Here is a 13,195-nt window from a genome sequence, read left to right on the forward strand (position 1 = left end):
GGGGGCGTGTTTGTATATCCGTAAACGAAAAGAAATACGCCCTAATCAATGGCTATGTTATGTTCAAGCATTAACCCATGTATAAGAAAAAAGGGAGAAAAAAGGGGGACGAATAAAAAGGCAAACGAAGCGAAACTAGATGCAGACAGAAAAAAGGCGGCTTGTTGTTTCGTTGATGCGATGCGGCTCTGCGAGAGGGGAGAGGGGGGGGGAAGCGCGCATTGGTCGAGCTTGGGAAGAAGCAAGCTAAATTGACAGGAGGCTAAATTTTTGGACGTAGGCGGGTTCGTATAAGCACCGTGCCGTGTTTTTTGCTGCAGGAGTTTAGTAGCAAGGAGTGTGAGTGATGTTATTCGTTGTGATGATTTGCAGTTCAATTTCATTCGTGATGTGGTCCATTACGCACACCCCCTCCACGTCCAATGGAAGAACAAAAAACTAAAGCACGAATAGTCGGTGTGCAGATAAATACAAATAAAGACTGATGCGAACAGAAATAAGCAAAGCAAAGTACGTACTTACATGAGGCAAACAGAAGCGGTAGAGAAAAGGCAGCGAAAAAGGGCAGCAATACTACTTCATCCCGCCCCCCCCTTTTTCACGAGCGTTATCATCCTCTTCCCCAACAATGCAACACAATTCAAAAGAAGGAAAAAGAAGATGAAAGAAAGAAATATCTAGATTTGTTCACCGAGCGGTTGTATGCACCGATAATCAATTTGTGCAACCAACTGACAAAATAAATGAATCCTCACCAAGATGCCCGCCAAGAGATGCCTGTAAGGTATACACAAGTACAACGACGGACAAACACACAAACACGATAGACACGCTCATAGGTAGATACACGCATAAACACATAGGTGCATACATGCACATACACATACATAAAAACATTAGTAGCCAGCCATTAAAATCCCCAAGCATAAAAATACGCCTCGCTGTTACACAGCATGAAACTAAACCAGTCCAATATCAAAACAAGTCACTAAGGTGCATAGTATACATACACAGTCAAAGAAAGGAGAAGCAAAAAGAAAAGAGTGAGTCAATAGAGTAAGAGGAGAAAAAAGTAAGCGCCTCTTCGTGTTGCTCATGTCATGTCTGAGACATGCATTTTGTCTTTTGCCCCTGTCACTACCTACGCACACACGGAGTGCTCCGTTGCTTGGCTCTATCTTGATTTCAATTCATTTCAGTATAGTTTATTTATATCACCGTCTTGATCCTCCCTACATTCGTATATGCAGCAAACGTTTCATCGCCATCGTCACCAGAGACAATATGCGTAATCCTGCCAGACTCCTCTTCCTCCTATTATTCCTCCTCCTGAGTCCTACTCCTCCTCCTTAGTCACAGAGTCTCACTTGATAGTCTCACTTGGCCAGCAATTCCAAATACTCGGAGCGTGTTTCGGACAGTTTCTATTCTACTTATGCTTGACATCATCTTCGCTGTATACAGGAGAAGCGGCCAAGAGTAGCAAATAACCATGCATATGATATACCACAAAGACTAGCTAATTCTCATCATCTTGTACCAGATACTGTAACACAAACGACTCTAAGCTGTCTCCACAAGCACTCTTCCAGTCATAGTAACGTAACGATCAATGCATTTCCAGCGCAATTAGTTCTCGTAATCATACCAATCACCATCAGCCCCCTCCGCTAAATCCACCACGGCCGGCCAGCCACTCCATCAGGGGCAACCGGCAACCATGGAGACTGACAACCCGCAGGAAGTAATCGAAAGACATTCTGCAAAGCAACATTATCCACATGCTGCGGCTGACTCCGAACATCTGCATAATGTTGCAGAACGAAAACGAAAAAAGAAAAACAAACGAGTTAATTTTAGTTGTAAAGAAAGAAAAAAAAGTGGAATAGGGGGGCGTAGACCTTTCACCACATCCCCGCCACTGGGCGTCGCCAGGAGCATCTGACCGAGTTCTGTGCCAGAAGGCATCGTCACCGATCGCCCTGCTCTCCTATACATAATCTTGTACGCCTCACGCCGAGCCGAAGGCGTCGTCCTTCTTGGCTGACTGGGTCTTGGGCGGTACCTTGTCCGTCATGCTCCGCTGGGCTCGTCGCTGTTGTCTCAGACGACACTCTAACGCATAACCTGGCTCGTTTGCCTTGCGCCACTCGATCCATGCCTCGTATGCCTGTTGATCTCCTGGATCTGGGCGTCGAGGCTTTGGCACCGGCTGCGGTGGGCAGCGAGTACCCGTCATGAGCGGCATTTGGCTTGATGACATGTTGAAGCAAGGGTTGGAGCCAGGTGCCAAGGGAAATGTCGTATTCAACATAGAAGGTACCGTCGGGATGCCCGGCATGCTATTGCCCATCATAGACACGGACGGCAGTACCGTCTCCGGCCGAAATAGTGTTGGTAGGAGCGAAGGTAATGGCGGCACTGTTGGCATTGGCAAGGCAGACGTCGGAAATTGGCCTCCAAGCTGATCCGTTCCCATCTGTACAGGGATCAATCTTCCCGGCATCAAGTTATTGATCGTCAGAGAGTCAGTGACTGTATCAGGAGCAGCTGCAAGCGGCACAAGCCCATAGGCCGGCGGCGGCGGTTGCTGCTGAAGCGAAGAAACATTCGGCAGACCAAGTCCTGCCAGATACATGGCATTGACATGATCGCTCTTGCTAGCAAAAGGCTCCGGGGCAAAGGGCTGAAGGGGCTCCATATTGTCGTCTTCCGAGTTGGAGCTTCGGTTGGAGACAAACGAGAGAAACTCTCGCGCTTTGGGGTTCAGGCTCTTGAATCTAGTAGATTGCTCTGCTGGGAGGCTTGAGTCCTCCTTGTGGGAAATCTCAGATGCTCGTTTCCGGTGGCTTGCGAAAATCTCCGAAGATACTTGCTGTCGTTCATTGGCCCTATGTGTCCGGTATCTCAAGACGCAGGTTTCTGTTGAGCCTCCGCTCTGCTCTTCCTTTGAGCCATCTTCGTAGCCGCTGTCCACCCTGTCTCGTCCCTGTAGCTTTTCACTTGGCAAGTCTCTGTTCTTCTGTGCTAGTTTCTTTAGAAATTTCTGAAAGGCCTGATCTTTTTCAGTCTCAAACGACTCAGCAGACCTCTCCTCGTTCACCAAACGGGCTGTCTGGCTGGGGGACAATCGATTCGCGTCGGAGCAATCTTTGGCTCTGTTCCTTTGCGCAGTGACAACGTCTGGTGGTTCGAAAACACCCTTTCGTGCTCGCAATTCGTCTGCTACGGCATGCTTCAATTTCGTCTCATTTTGACGACTTCTCTGGCTCATGTGCATTCGAACTTTGTGAGGCGTGGCCTCGGCAGCTTTGAGCGCTGCGGTGAGTTGCTCGTCCTGGCCGTTGCCTGGCTTCTTTTGCATCAAATTTTCCTTCAGAGGCCGAATGTCCACAACAGATGGAGACAAAAAGCTAGGGATGCTTCTCAATGGTGCAACTTCAAAGAGGCTCAGGGGATGTTCTTTCGAAGACGAAAGGCACACCTGCTTCAAAATCCCATATGGAATAGGCTGTTCTTCTTCCATGGTCTGTATGATCTTTGGTTCCAATTCGGAAGACAGGGCAAAAACATTCCGTCGATGGTATCTCATGTCGTTGCTACCCGTCGCGCGATCTTGTGGCACGTCGCTTGCCTTCTGTAGATGGACCCCGTGTTTCCTTTCCTCGGCGGATGGAGTGGTTGGGAATGCATCCATTCCAATCCATTGTTTCCCAGAACCTATCAGGTTCCTCCAAGCCTGTTCATCATCCAACGTTGGTGAACTGCCACTACCGGAAGGGCGAGTTCGCCAATCGGGATTATCCAACGCTTGATGAGAATTGCTTTTCTTCAGTCGTTGATAGTCATATGGATGGCCCAAGGCCTTGGTACGTGATTCGCTCTTCGAACCCGTCTCTTTGGCCGTGGTAGGAGGGGATGGCCGTTTACATCGGCTGGCAGCGCCTAGCATAGCCATTCTCAATCTTCAAAAGCCAGGTCAGCTCTTGCTTCATTCCACCAGAATCGTGTGTTGCATCTCGGTACTTACCGTTTGCTAATTCAGATGGTTTCGAGCGATCAAGTTGGTATCGATGAATATGGTAGATGTCCCTGACTGTTTGGGCTAGAAGCGAGGGCTTTTGGACGTCGATTCTCGGAGAATAGCTTTGATGAACGCCTTCCTTGGCCTGTTTGGCCTGTTTTCTTTTCGCACGAGCAAGTTCTCCAACTTCGATAACTTCAAAACAACTCAATTTCACGACAAGTTCCGCTTCAAGAAAAGACCAAGCGCTGCCTCAAGAATTTCCTAAGCACAAGCAGGTAAAGACAAGGATGTCGGAGGAGAGCAGATATGTTGAGGTCGAAAGGGTGTGTTGAGTTGGACTGCTGCAATGGCTTCCAGCTGGCAGACGGCTGATATATATCCGCGCCTGGAATATTCCGCGATAAAGTTCGCTTGCTCTTAAACAAAAGTAAAAGACACGCTCAAATACCAAAGACTGGCAAACAAACAACCCGCACCTGTTGGCTGGGATACGAAAAGTCCAAAAAGAGGCGGATGGTTGAGTGCGTAGGATGCAACGATGGCTTCGCATAAGGTTGAAATGACGAGCGAGATTTAAGATTTAAGATTCGCACCAGGTCAGCCTCTAGAATCTTCGTCTCGGCAACCATATTGTCAACTTTCCCATCAATGCCTGCCTTGAAAGGCACCATCTATGAAGGTCGCTGAGCTGGTTCTTCCCTTTTGGCATGTCATTCGATCTTGACGCAGGTGCATCTGACAAGATCGCGACTCACGAGTGATTCCTTACGGCTTTTTTGCTTCTTCCGCCAACCAGCTAGCAGCTTCATTCCATCATTAAGAGGGAGAAAAAAAGGTTCCAAGAAGAGGAAAAGAAGAAAGCGGCTTCAGCCAACTAGGTGAAAACGTGAGCCATCGTGAGAAAACAACAATCAAGCGTAAGTGTTACATAGACATGTAATGTACTGGTAATCAAACTAAAAGGCCCTCCATCGCTGAACTCAAACTCAAAGAAGTACATAAATGTCCAAACAGAGATAATACAAAAAGGGGGCCGGCCAGCTTTTTCCAAAAAAACAAACAAACATTCTCGTCAGACTTTCGTATACGGCGTTGCCATAAGGTGAGCACACCTCTCTAGTCGTCCCTTATTCTAGCCATTATTTCTTATTTGCCCTTACGCGTTCTGGGGGGCGATGCCGCCAATAAAGGCGGCAAACTCTCTTGGGTTTCTGGTCTGCAGGAAGACGGTGCCAGGACCAGTAAACTTGCAAACAAGGCCTTCTCCGGAGGAAAGGCCAGAGATAATGCCGCCAGAAGCTACACGTTCCAGGACGTAGCTTGTATTCCACGCCACAAGATGACCGTTATCTACAATGTACTTTTCACCTTGTTGAAGCTATTACACCGGGTTAGTGTCTCAGGTCGGGACAAGGGGGGATTATGCTTTAGACTCACATCTTTCCTAATGATAGCGCCGAAACTCGAAACCCAGAGCAGACCAGTTCCAGATATCTTGTAGACAAACAGACCCTCGCCACTGAAGATGGCCTTGCCCAGACCTTGTCGCTTGTAGTCTTTGACAACAGCCTGGGTAGAAGCCAAATATGCGTCGTGTCCCACTGACCACTGCTCCTTGCCGCTCAATCTTATGCTCGTAATGTCTCCCAAAGAGGCGGGTGCGAGAATGAGCTCTCCAGGCCCTGTGTAAGTAGAGCTGGCGAGCTCTCCGCCTGCAATGATCTTCTTGACGCTAAACTTGACATTACCCTTGAGGGTGATTGTGGGAGACATGGCGACCATGGCACCTATCATGCGATTAGATTTGGTCAAATCACGACACCATAGCCATTTCTTGTTGCTTGTCTAACGTACCTGGCTTTGCATGCAATGGGGCGCCCATGGCCAACTGAATAGTCAAAATCGTATTAGTATCCCGATGGCTGATGCGATAGCTTCCCCCATTAAAGGTGCCAACATCATCGGTCGTCGCGACAGCTCCAACAAAGTTGGTCGGCGGCGGAGCTCCACCGGCTTGGGGTGGTGCCGTCTGGACCGGCGGCTTCTCCTGGGGATACGGAGCATTCTGCTGCTGTTGAGGGAACGGAGGAGGTGAAAACTGAGGAGGTACTTGTTGCTGATACTGCTGTTGTTGTTGTTGTTGCTGCTGCTGCTGTATTTGCTGCGGCGGTGGCGGTGAATGTACCTGCTGCTGGTAGTGGCCAGAGTCGGGAGTCGCTGCTGGACGCACGGCCAAATTCAGCTGCTGCGATTGCGAATGCTGGTGCTGAGGAGGCTGGCTCCCGGGAGGAGGAGGGTAATGGCCCGGCGAGGGCTGTTGGATCTGAGGAGATGGCGTATGCTGGGGCGGAGGAGCATAGCTAGGCGCTTGTCCCGGCGTTCCCTGGGGAGGAGGGTAGAACTGTGTCTGGTTCGCGGGAGGTGAAGTCGGAGGCGGCGCATATTGATGCTGGGGCGGCGATTGATACTGCTGGGGGGGAGGAGCGTATTGCTGCTGTTGCTGCGGCGGCGGCGCTGTTTGTTGTTCATGTTAGCATTGGGAGCGTGTCGTTTGTCGCATTGGCTTCTCGAACGGACCTTGTCCTGCGCCTGCGCCGGGAGGAGCTGCGATGTCGCGAGTCAGTATTTGGAGATGGCGGGGTGAAGCTGGAGGTGGTGACATACGCGGGTAGAAGTGCTGCTGCTGGCCAGACATGGCGATGGACGTTGTATAGAGGAGCGTTTGTTGAACTAGCAGGTGTAGAATGAAGAGAGAAATTGATGGTGAGAGTGAAGAAACAAGTTGGCTTGGCAAAGGCGCAGTTTGAGCTGGTCGAGTCGAGCTCGATGTAAGACGGCCAAGAAGCCCCGCTTCCGAGCTATACAAAATACAATGGAGCTGGGACTTGACAGGCCACAAGCCACGTCAGGCAGAGGATGAATCTAGCAGATATTCGCTCGGGTGAGGCGTATTTGCACGTGTGTTTGCCGCACTGGAATGGATTTTGATTCAAGACTAAAAGATGCGGAAGTGCCATCAATGGATGCAATGCAAGTTATAAGGACACATCAATCAGGCTGACGAGGCCTCAATTCGTTCAGGTCACATCACACAATCAACACCAAATTAACAGCACAGAATCTACAGCAATTACGCGCTGCAACCATGGCGCCAAGCTCCAACCCCGCTCATGGCCCAATGTCACCCGCACGCTGTTTGGAATCGCCCTTCAGCGCCCCCGCCGCGGCATCTCCATTGGCCAGCAGCCCAAGTTTAGGCGCCTCCAGGGCCTCTGTCAGCGTCTGTCAATACAGGGGCCCTTTTGCCTCATGTGGTGATTTGATTCCAGTCTACTCCGTATTCGAGTCCGTACTGTGCGTGCATGAACCATTGATCCATGAATGTGCAAGGTACATGTTCCAAACAATTCCTCATCAATCAAAGAGTTTCATTCAATCCCAGAATAGCATTTACAGTCAAACTCATACTACAACCTTGTAAACACAGGCACCTGTGACCGCCTCTTCAATTTCTCCTTGCTCGCGTCAGCCATTGATAATATATGCCTGGTCCTTACTATTATTTCCGGATAGACGCTGAGCTCAGCCTACCCCATAATTGTTTCTCGTTTAACACATTTCAATTAACAGCATCCTTGATTTCTAGAATTATATGATATATCCACGTCTATCATGATAAACCCTTTGGAATCTGGCTTTCATGGGCAAGGGCTTCTTTGCTATCAAATTGTTGCGAGATCAAGTTGGACTTGGAGCCTTGATCAAGCCGCACCATGTCTTTCAGTCTTATGAGTAGAGTCGGGGATGTTCAACGTTGGTATACAAGGAAAATTGCACTCGGATCTGGACATGAGGATGCCAATCCAGCATAGGCATTAGCCATCATTGCCATCATATCAACAGCAGATCGTCAATGCAAATACCGTGTTTATAATTCCAGTAGAGCTTGTCACTCCGTATAGCAGCATCAAAGGTACAAATAATGGGCGACCACTTGCCCTAGGTATACATTATCATTTGAAGACATACACTGTATACTTCCATACAAATACCTAGGTAGAGTTCATATAATGCAAATACAGTTGAGCATGAAGCCTCGTGATCGATACAATGTCCACATATACTCACGTATACTCACTCATCACATATACTCGTGGCTTGTTCGGCACATATACCTACCACCTAGGTATATTAAGTACAGTGTAGTGCCTTATCAAACTTCAGTTGTACATTTGGTGTGTGGTGGAGCATCAATACATGTACACAGAGCAACAATATTCGAAGCCTCCTCAACTCTATCCAGCGCCATAACTATCTTTCTATCTACCTCCTAAACAAGCCATCATTTACAGTTTTCGTTGAAATAGTCCGACAACAAAGATAACAGATGTAAACAGCAACAAAAGAAGTAAATAACAACGCAGCCACCCGCCGTTTATCCATCAACGTGTCTCCATCTCCATCTCCATCTCCTTTCACTCATCCATCTCACCTCCATGCAAATCACGAGCTACACCACAAACACGCCAATATAATAAAGAACGTTTAGCAACTTCACATTGCTACCAATCTGCCCAGCCACTCTCTGCTACCATACACAGTTTCTTTTCTCACTATTCTTTTTGCTTCTATTATCTCCCCAGTTCCATTTATATCCAATAACAATGCCTTACTTTCGCTGGCTACTCATCTTCTTCGTCCTAGGCCTCGCCTCTCTGGCTTCAGGTCTCCCGATTCCCGGCTATAAGGCTTTGGACTCTCCTCATCCCTCAACAATTATCCTCGAGGAACAAGAAGATGGCACACGCAACATCTCTGTGGGAGATAACATCAAGAAGAGACAATGGAAGGACCTGCCAACTCCCCATATAACCCTCATCAATGCCACCCCCTATAAATGGCAAAAGAGTTACATCCACCAGTACCAAATGCCAGACTGGGAGGAAGACTTCCCCGAACACATCTATCCAGGCGATATAGCTCCTGTCCTGATTCAGCCATCGAAAACCTACTCCAACTGGGCAGACTCTGCGGCTGAGGTAGTATACGATATCGTTGGAACCTCAGAGCCCATGTCATTCATGGTCAAGTTCAACAATCGGCACAACACCCTCAAAGTAGAGTTCCTTCACTCCCTGTCTTCCATGAACAATGCCAAGGGAAGCATCCACGACTTTGAAATCACAAAGTTCCCCGGCACCGCGTCGGCCTTCATCATTGCCGGCCAAGAGGGCCATTTCATCACCAACGATCCGCCCATCGACTGGATGCAGACTATGCTTCCCGAACTAAAAGACAAGCCTCTGCGGGAGATTGTTCTCGGGAGGTCACATCACTCCGGCCTGTGGCACTCCCACGTGAGTATTGGCCTTGCGTCGTCGCCAAACACCGTGACGCAGAGCGTCAACCTTCGCGAACAGCTCGGCAATGGTGGCATCCGCGTTCTCGACTTCCGACCCCTTAAGATTGGCGACGAGTTTCGCGAAGTTCATGGCGTGAGAACCCCTGACCCGTTAGGTGGCATAATGTTCCAGGGCTCTGAGGGGGCCCTCTTGAGTGACATGATCCAAACTGTCAACGAGTTCAATCGGAAGTACCCCGGCGAGCTCATCATCTGGGATGTACACAGCCATGATGCCTGGAACCAAGATTATCAATATCGCGAACTGAGTGACAGCCAAGAAGACCGTGTAGCGCTATACAACCAGTTCTTGGCGGTAGAGAACCGCGTCAACATCCCCGACGTCGTCCAAGACGTCAGCCAAATGCCCCTGGGCTGGTTCATCGGCAACAAAACGTCTGCCGTCCTCATCAACTTTGACGACGCCTGGCGGGAGAAGGATATCGATGTTTTCCCCGGTAAACGCGAGGGCTTCATCACGGGAAGAATCCTCCCGCTCTACCACCCCTGGAGCGATACCAACAACGTCCATAATCTGGCTAAGGACCAGATCGCCGAGTTTCACGCGAAACGACCTGTTTCGCAAAGCGCCATCATCATTACCGAATGGGTCTTGACAATGCGAGGCACCCAATTTATAAAAGACACCATCTTGGCACTGGCAAATGCTGCGTGGCGGTCATTGTTTGTTGATCTCTGGCCTGCGACGACAGGCCAGTCTTATCCTAACTGGATCTCGATGGATAATGTGCGTGGGAACCAGCAAAAGACTCTCGTCATGGCGATGAACCACTGCCTGGTGGCCAAAAAATGTGGTGTTCTGGGTGGCAAGGTCAACATCTGAGCTTGGCCGCGAGCAAACATATTCTTCATCAATGATATTTACATTTACAGGGTAGGTGATGTCAGTCTCCTGTTGGTATTCTCACCCCTGATGATTACATGCTAACATTTCCATGAACCAGACATGCAGAGGACTTGTACGGAGTACGTCACATGGCAGCATAACGTATTGGTCGTTACGACGGAATTCGGCCATCGAATTCCGGAGCCATCGTCCGTTGCCGGTATTCAGAAAATATCCACGATCAGCATGTGAAAAAAAGAGGCCGTCCACAAGCGAGTTTCAGACCTCAGCTACGCTCCACGCAGTACGAAGCTTGGCAAAGCTGCCAAGATGACAATAATTACTGGTGCTACCAAGGGCACAGCAAGATCCTGTTCACGTGCTAGGACCTGAGATTGGTTGCCCCCGAGTCCATATTATAAGGATAAGATCAAGGTGTTTGATGCGTGTGCACCGGCAGCAGACTTGGGCGCGAGAACGCGCCGAACCAGCAGCGCGGTGTCGCCCAGGGAGGATTGGGAAGATGCATGAGGCGATGATCCCTCGCTTGCGGCTAGTGCGATCTGACAGCTGTCATAAGCTGAGTTGATTGATTTGACTGGATGCCGGTACGATGCCATCAGCGGTCGTGCTGGGTGTGGTATTTCATACCATCAACGCTCGCGATTGGGCTCTGCTTCTCTGCCTCTGCGGAATAAACTGGAACGACTTTGCAGCGGGCTCGTACCACGATCAAATGACAACCGGCATCTCACGAAGCGCCGGCGGGAGATGAAATCCGCAAGCTCGGACACTCACACGGACCCAAGGCCCTGCTGACGGCAAGTGGCGGAGCACCCAGCGTCGATGCCCTCGTACCAGGTGTAACAAGAGTTTGACTAAGGCGCTTGGATGTGAGTTTTTTCGCCGACGATGAACGGAACATACATTGCTTGCAATACACAGCAAAATCAATCTCTGAATTGGCCATGTGTCAATCAATTCTCCGTCCACGCAAGGGAGGCCACGATGGCAAATGCCGCCAGCCCGGAAGAGATGCCTAAAATGCCTCCTCCACGGCTTCTTCTGGAAGCATCAGTCAAACTCGTTCACTTGCATGCAGAGGCGCTAGCAAGGCTGGCCGCATGCTGCGCGACTTTTGCAACTGAGTTCGAAGGAAAGCGGCCGGCCACGTTTTGGACATGGGGAGAGAAGAGAGAGAGGAGGACATGCTAGTTAGTTGCCAGATTGAGCGTCGGTGTCCAATGTATTCATGTTTCGGAAAGATTTTTGTTCTTCTTCCATAGCTATTGCAACGGTATTATCCGGAAGCGATCCCCGTGAATCCTACTTTAGCCTTTTTTTTTCTTTGAAGCCGCTTGAGTGACAGACAGTGCCCGATAGTAGTAGTTGCTGAATATGACTTCGGATTCCATTTCGGCCAATTAGAGCAACGTGTAACAGGTAGGACCCCAAAAGAGCCAAGAGAAGTTAGTAGCCGTGCTCGATACTGTCTGCTAAGGTTGGATTTTTGCTTTACAAATCCTCGGTCCGTCCCAAGTGCGTGTCCAGAGATCGTGGCTTGCTGTCAGAGATGCTCGGCCGAAACATGCGATGAATAAAAGATATGTCTCCGCTAGGCGGATTGCTTGTAACGTTGGCTGCGAGCCGTCTCCATATGCTATTATGGAGCAGCTGGGTCTTTCCAGGGGTTTGCCGGTATTGCTGTTTGCATGCAAGCTTACCCGTCCCTGGCAATGGAGGTGATTTCCTCTTTCGATCCCTTCCGGGTGCCACTCGCTCACGAGAGCAAGCATTGCCCCTATTGTTAACAGGTCTGGTTCGCGGATAAATTCGACCGACAAGGGGTGGAAAAATCTCGAGCGGACCATCTCAGTGCGGTTAGAGTCGTGTTTTTCCGTTTGACTCGACGACGGAGTTTCTGCTTTGATCCGGAACCGAAGCCTCGGGAGAAGCAGCGGCTGGGCAGCTCTGGTGGTTGGACGACGACGAACCTCACAGCTGGAAGCGAGCTGTCTGGCAAAAGTTGGACCAACGAAGGAGGTTGCATTTCCCCAGAAAAGCGTGTAACACGACCTGCTCTATGCATGTGACAGAGACTCTGTTTAGGCACGTACAAGTACAGCGATTATACGCATGCCCTGGAAGTACATGATGTCCTTGATTCTGTAAGAGACTGATCCAGAGGGCCGCTCACAACAGTAATTGCACGGGACCACGGTTTGTAATCACAACCACAATGCTGGGTACAGGTCTTCGGCATCGAAGTTTTCTTAAACCCGCTGGCTGGTCCAGGGTGAAATAGATTGTAAGCGACGCCACATATCGGCCCTGAGATCCCCTGATCACGGAAACGCGGACCGTGGCGGGAAGCTCCTGGTAAGGGAGGCAACGAGGATACGGCAACAAGCCAGCATACCCTAGAACAGGGCAGCTTATTCTGAACAGAATGAATCGCAGTCTTATTTAAAACTGCCGGATTTGGAGACTGCGTAATACTGCGTTGCAATGATTGCTGATGGCTCGCCCAAGCACCTGGAGAAATAGAGGGCAGGGGACAAAGTCAAAGAAACCAAATAAGATGCGTAAAATGAGATGAAAAGGAAGGGAAATCTCCGCCGGCACTTGTCATATGATGGACCCGGTGTTGTCAGCAGCAGTGCCGGCATGAATATAAACATTTTCAAATAAGAACTAGAAAGAAAATGGGCAAGTTTTGGTGAGCACAAGCTTACAGGAGGCATGGAGTAGTTAGTGGTGTCCAGTAGTATGATATTTCCTGAGAGTCGATGGCCGGTTCTTGATGTAACACCAGTACGGCGCATTACCAGATCCTTGAGCACTGCACGAAAGAAGTAGGTAGGCACGCGTCTGTATCTTCAATGCTAGGATTCGTGCAGGCTCCATGCCGAAACGAAAA

General features: G+C 49.6%; 4 protein-coding genes across 4 annotated transcripts; 1 reads left to right on the plus strand and 3 right to left on the minus strand.

Moving 5' to 3' along the window:
• Window positions 1-1,682: 1,682 nt before the first annotated feature.
• M431DRAFT_347847 (hypothetical protein) lies at window positions 1,683-4,150 on the minus strand. Its single transcript, XM_024914461.1, has 2 exons — window positions 4,031-4,150; window positions 1,683-3,965 (listed from the first exon to the last, which is right to left on the minus strand). Exon 2 carries the CDS (start codon window positions 3,956-3,958, stop codon window positions 2,012-2,014), a length of 1,947 nt encoding a protein of 648 aa, XP_024777362.1. The 5' UTR covers window positions 3,959-3,965; window positions 4,031-4,150; the 3' UTR covers window positions 1,683-2,011.
• Window positions 4,151-5,183: 1,033 nt separating this feature from the next.
• M431DRAFT_77888 (hypothetical protein) lies at window positions 5,184-6,038 on the minus strand (the record flags this gene model as incomplete). The annotated part of the gene is made up of 3 exons (XM_024922627.1): window positions 5,184-5,405; window positions 5,465-5,814; window positions 5,882-6,038. Coding segments are annotated over 3 exons (729 nt in total), but the record flags the coding sequence as incomplete, so codon positions are not given.
• Window positions 6,039-8,691: 2,653 nt separating this feature from the next.
• Window positions 8,692-10,272, plus strand: M431DRAFT_77977 (hypothetical protein; the record flags this gene model as incomplete). The annotated part of the gene is made up of 1 exon (XM_024922636.1): window positions 8,692-10,272. The coding sequence occupies one exon, from the start codon at window positions 8,692-8,694 to the stop codon at window positions 10,270-10,272; it is 1,581 nt and encodes a 526-aa protein (XP_024777364.1).
• A 1,518-nt stretch (window positions 10,273-11,790) lies between these two features.
• On the minus strand, window positions 11,791-12,428 carry M431DRAFT_479255 (hypothetical protein; the record flags this gene model as incomplete). The annotated part of the gene is made up of 3 exons (XM_024915754.1): window positions 11,791-11,979; window positions 12,000-12,356; window positions 12,393-12,428. The coding sequence occupies 3 exons, from the start codon at window positions 12,426-12,428 to the stop codon at window positions 11,791-11,793; spliced, it is 582 nt and encodes a 193-aa protein (XP_024777365.1).
• Between the last annotated feature and the right edge of the window lie 767 nt (window positions 12,429-13,195).

This window comes from Trichoderma harzianum (assembly GCF_003025095.1).
Source record: "Trichoderma harzianum CBS 226.95 unplaced genomic scaffold M431scaffold_3, whole genome shotgun sequence".
NCBI lineage: Eukaryota > Fungi > Ascomycota > Sordariomycetes > Hypocreales > Hypocreaceae > Trichoderma > Trichoderma harzianum.

Coding starts and splice junctions, on each gene's coding strand:
- M431DRAFT_347847 (XM_024914461.1), bottom strand. CDS start 3,958: ATGGCTATGCTAGGCGCTGCCAGCCGATGTAAACGGCCATCCCCTCCT.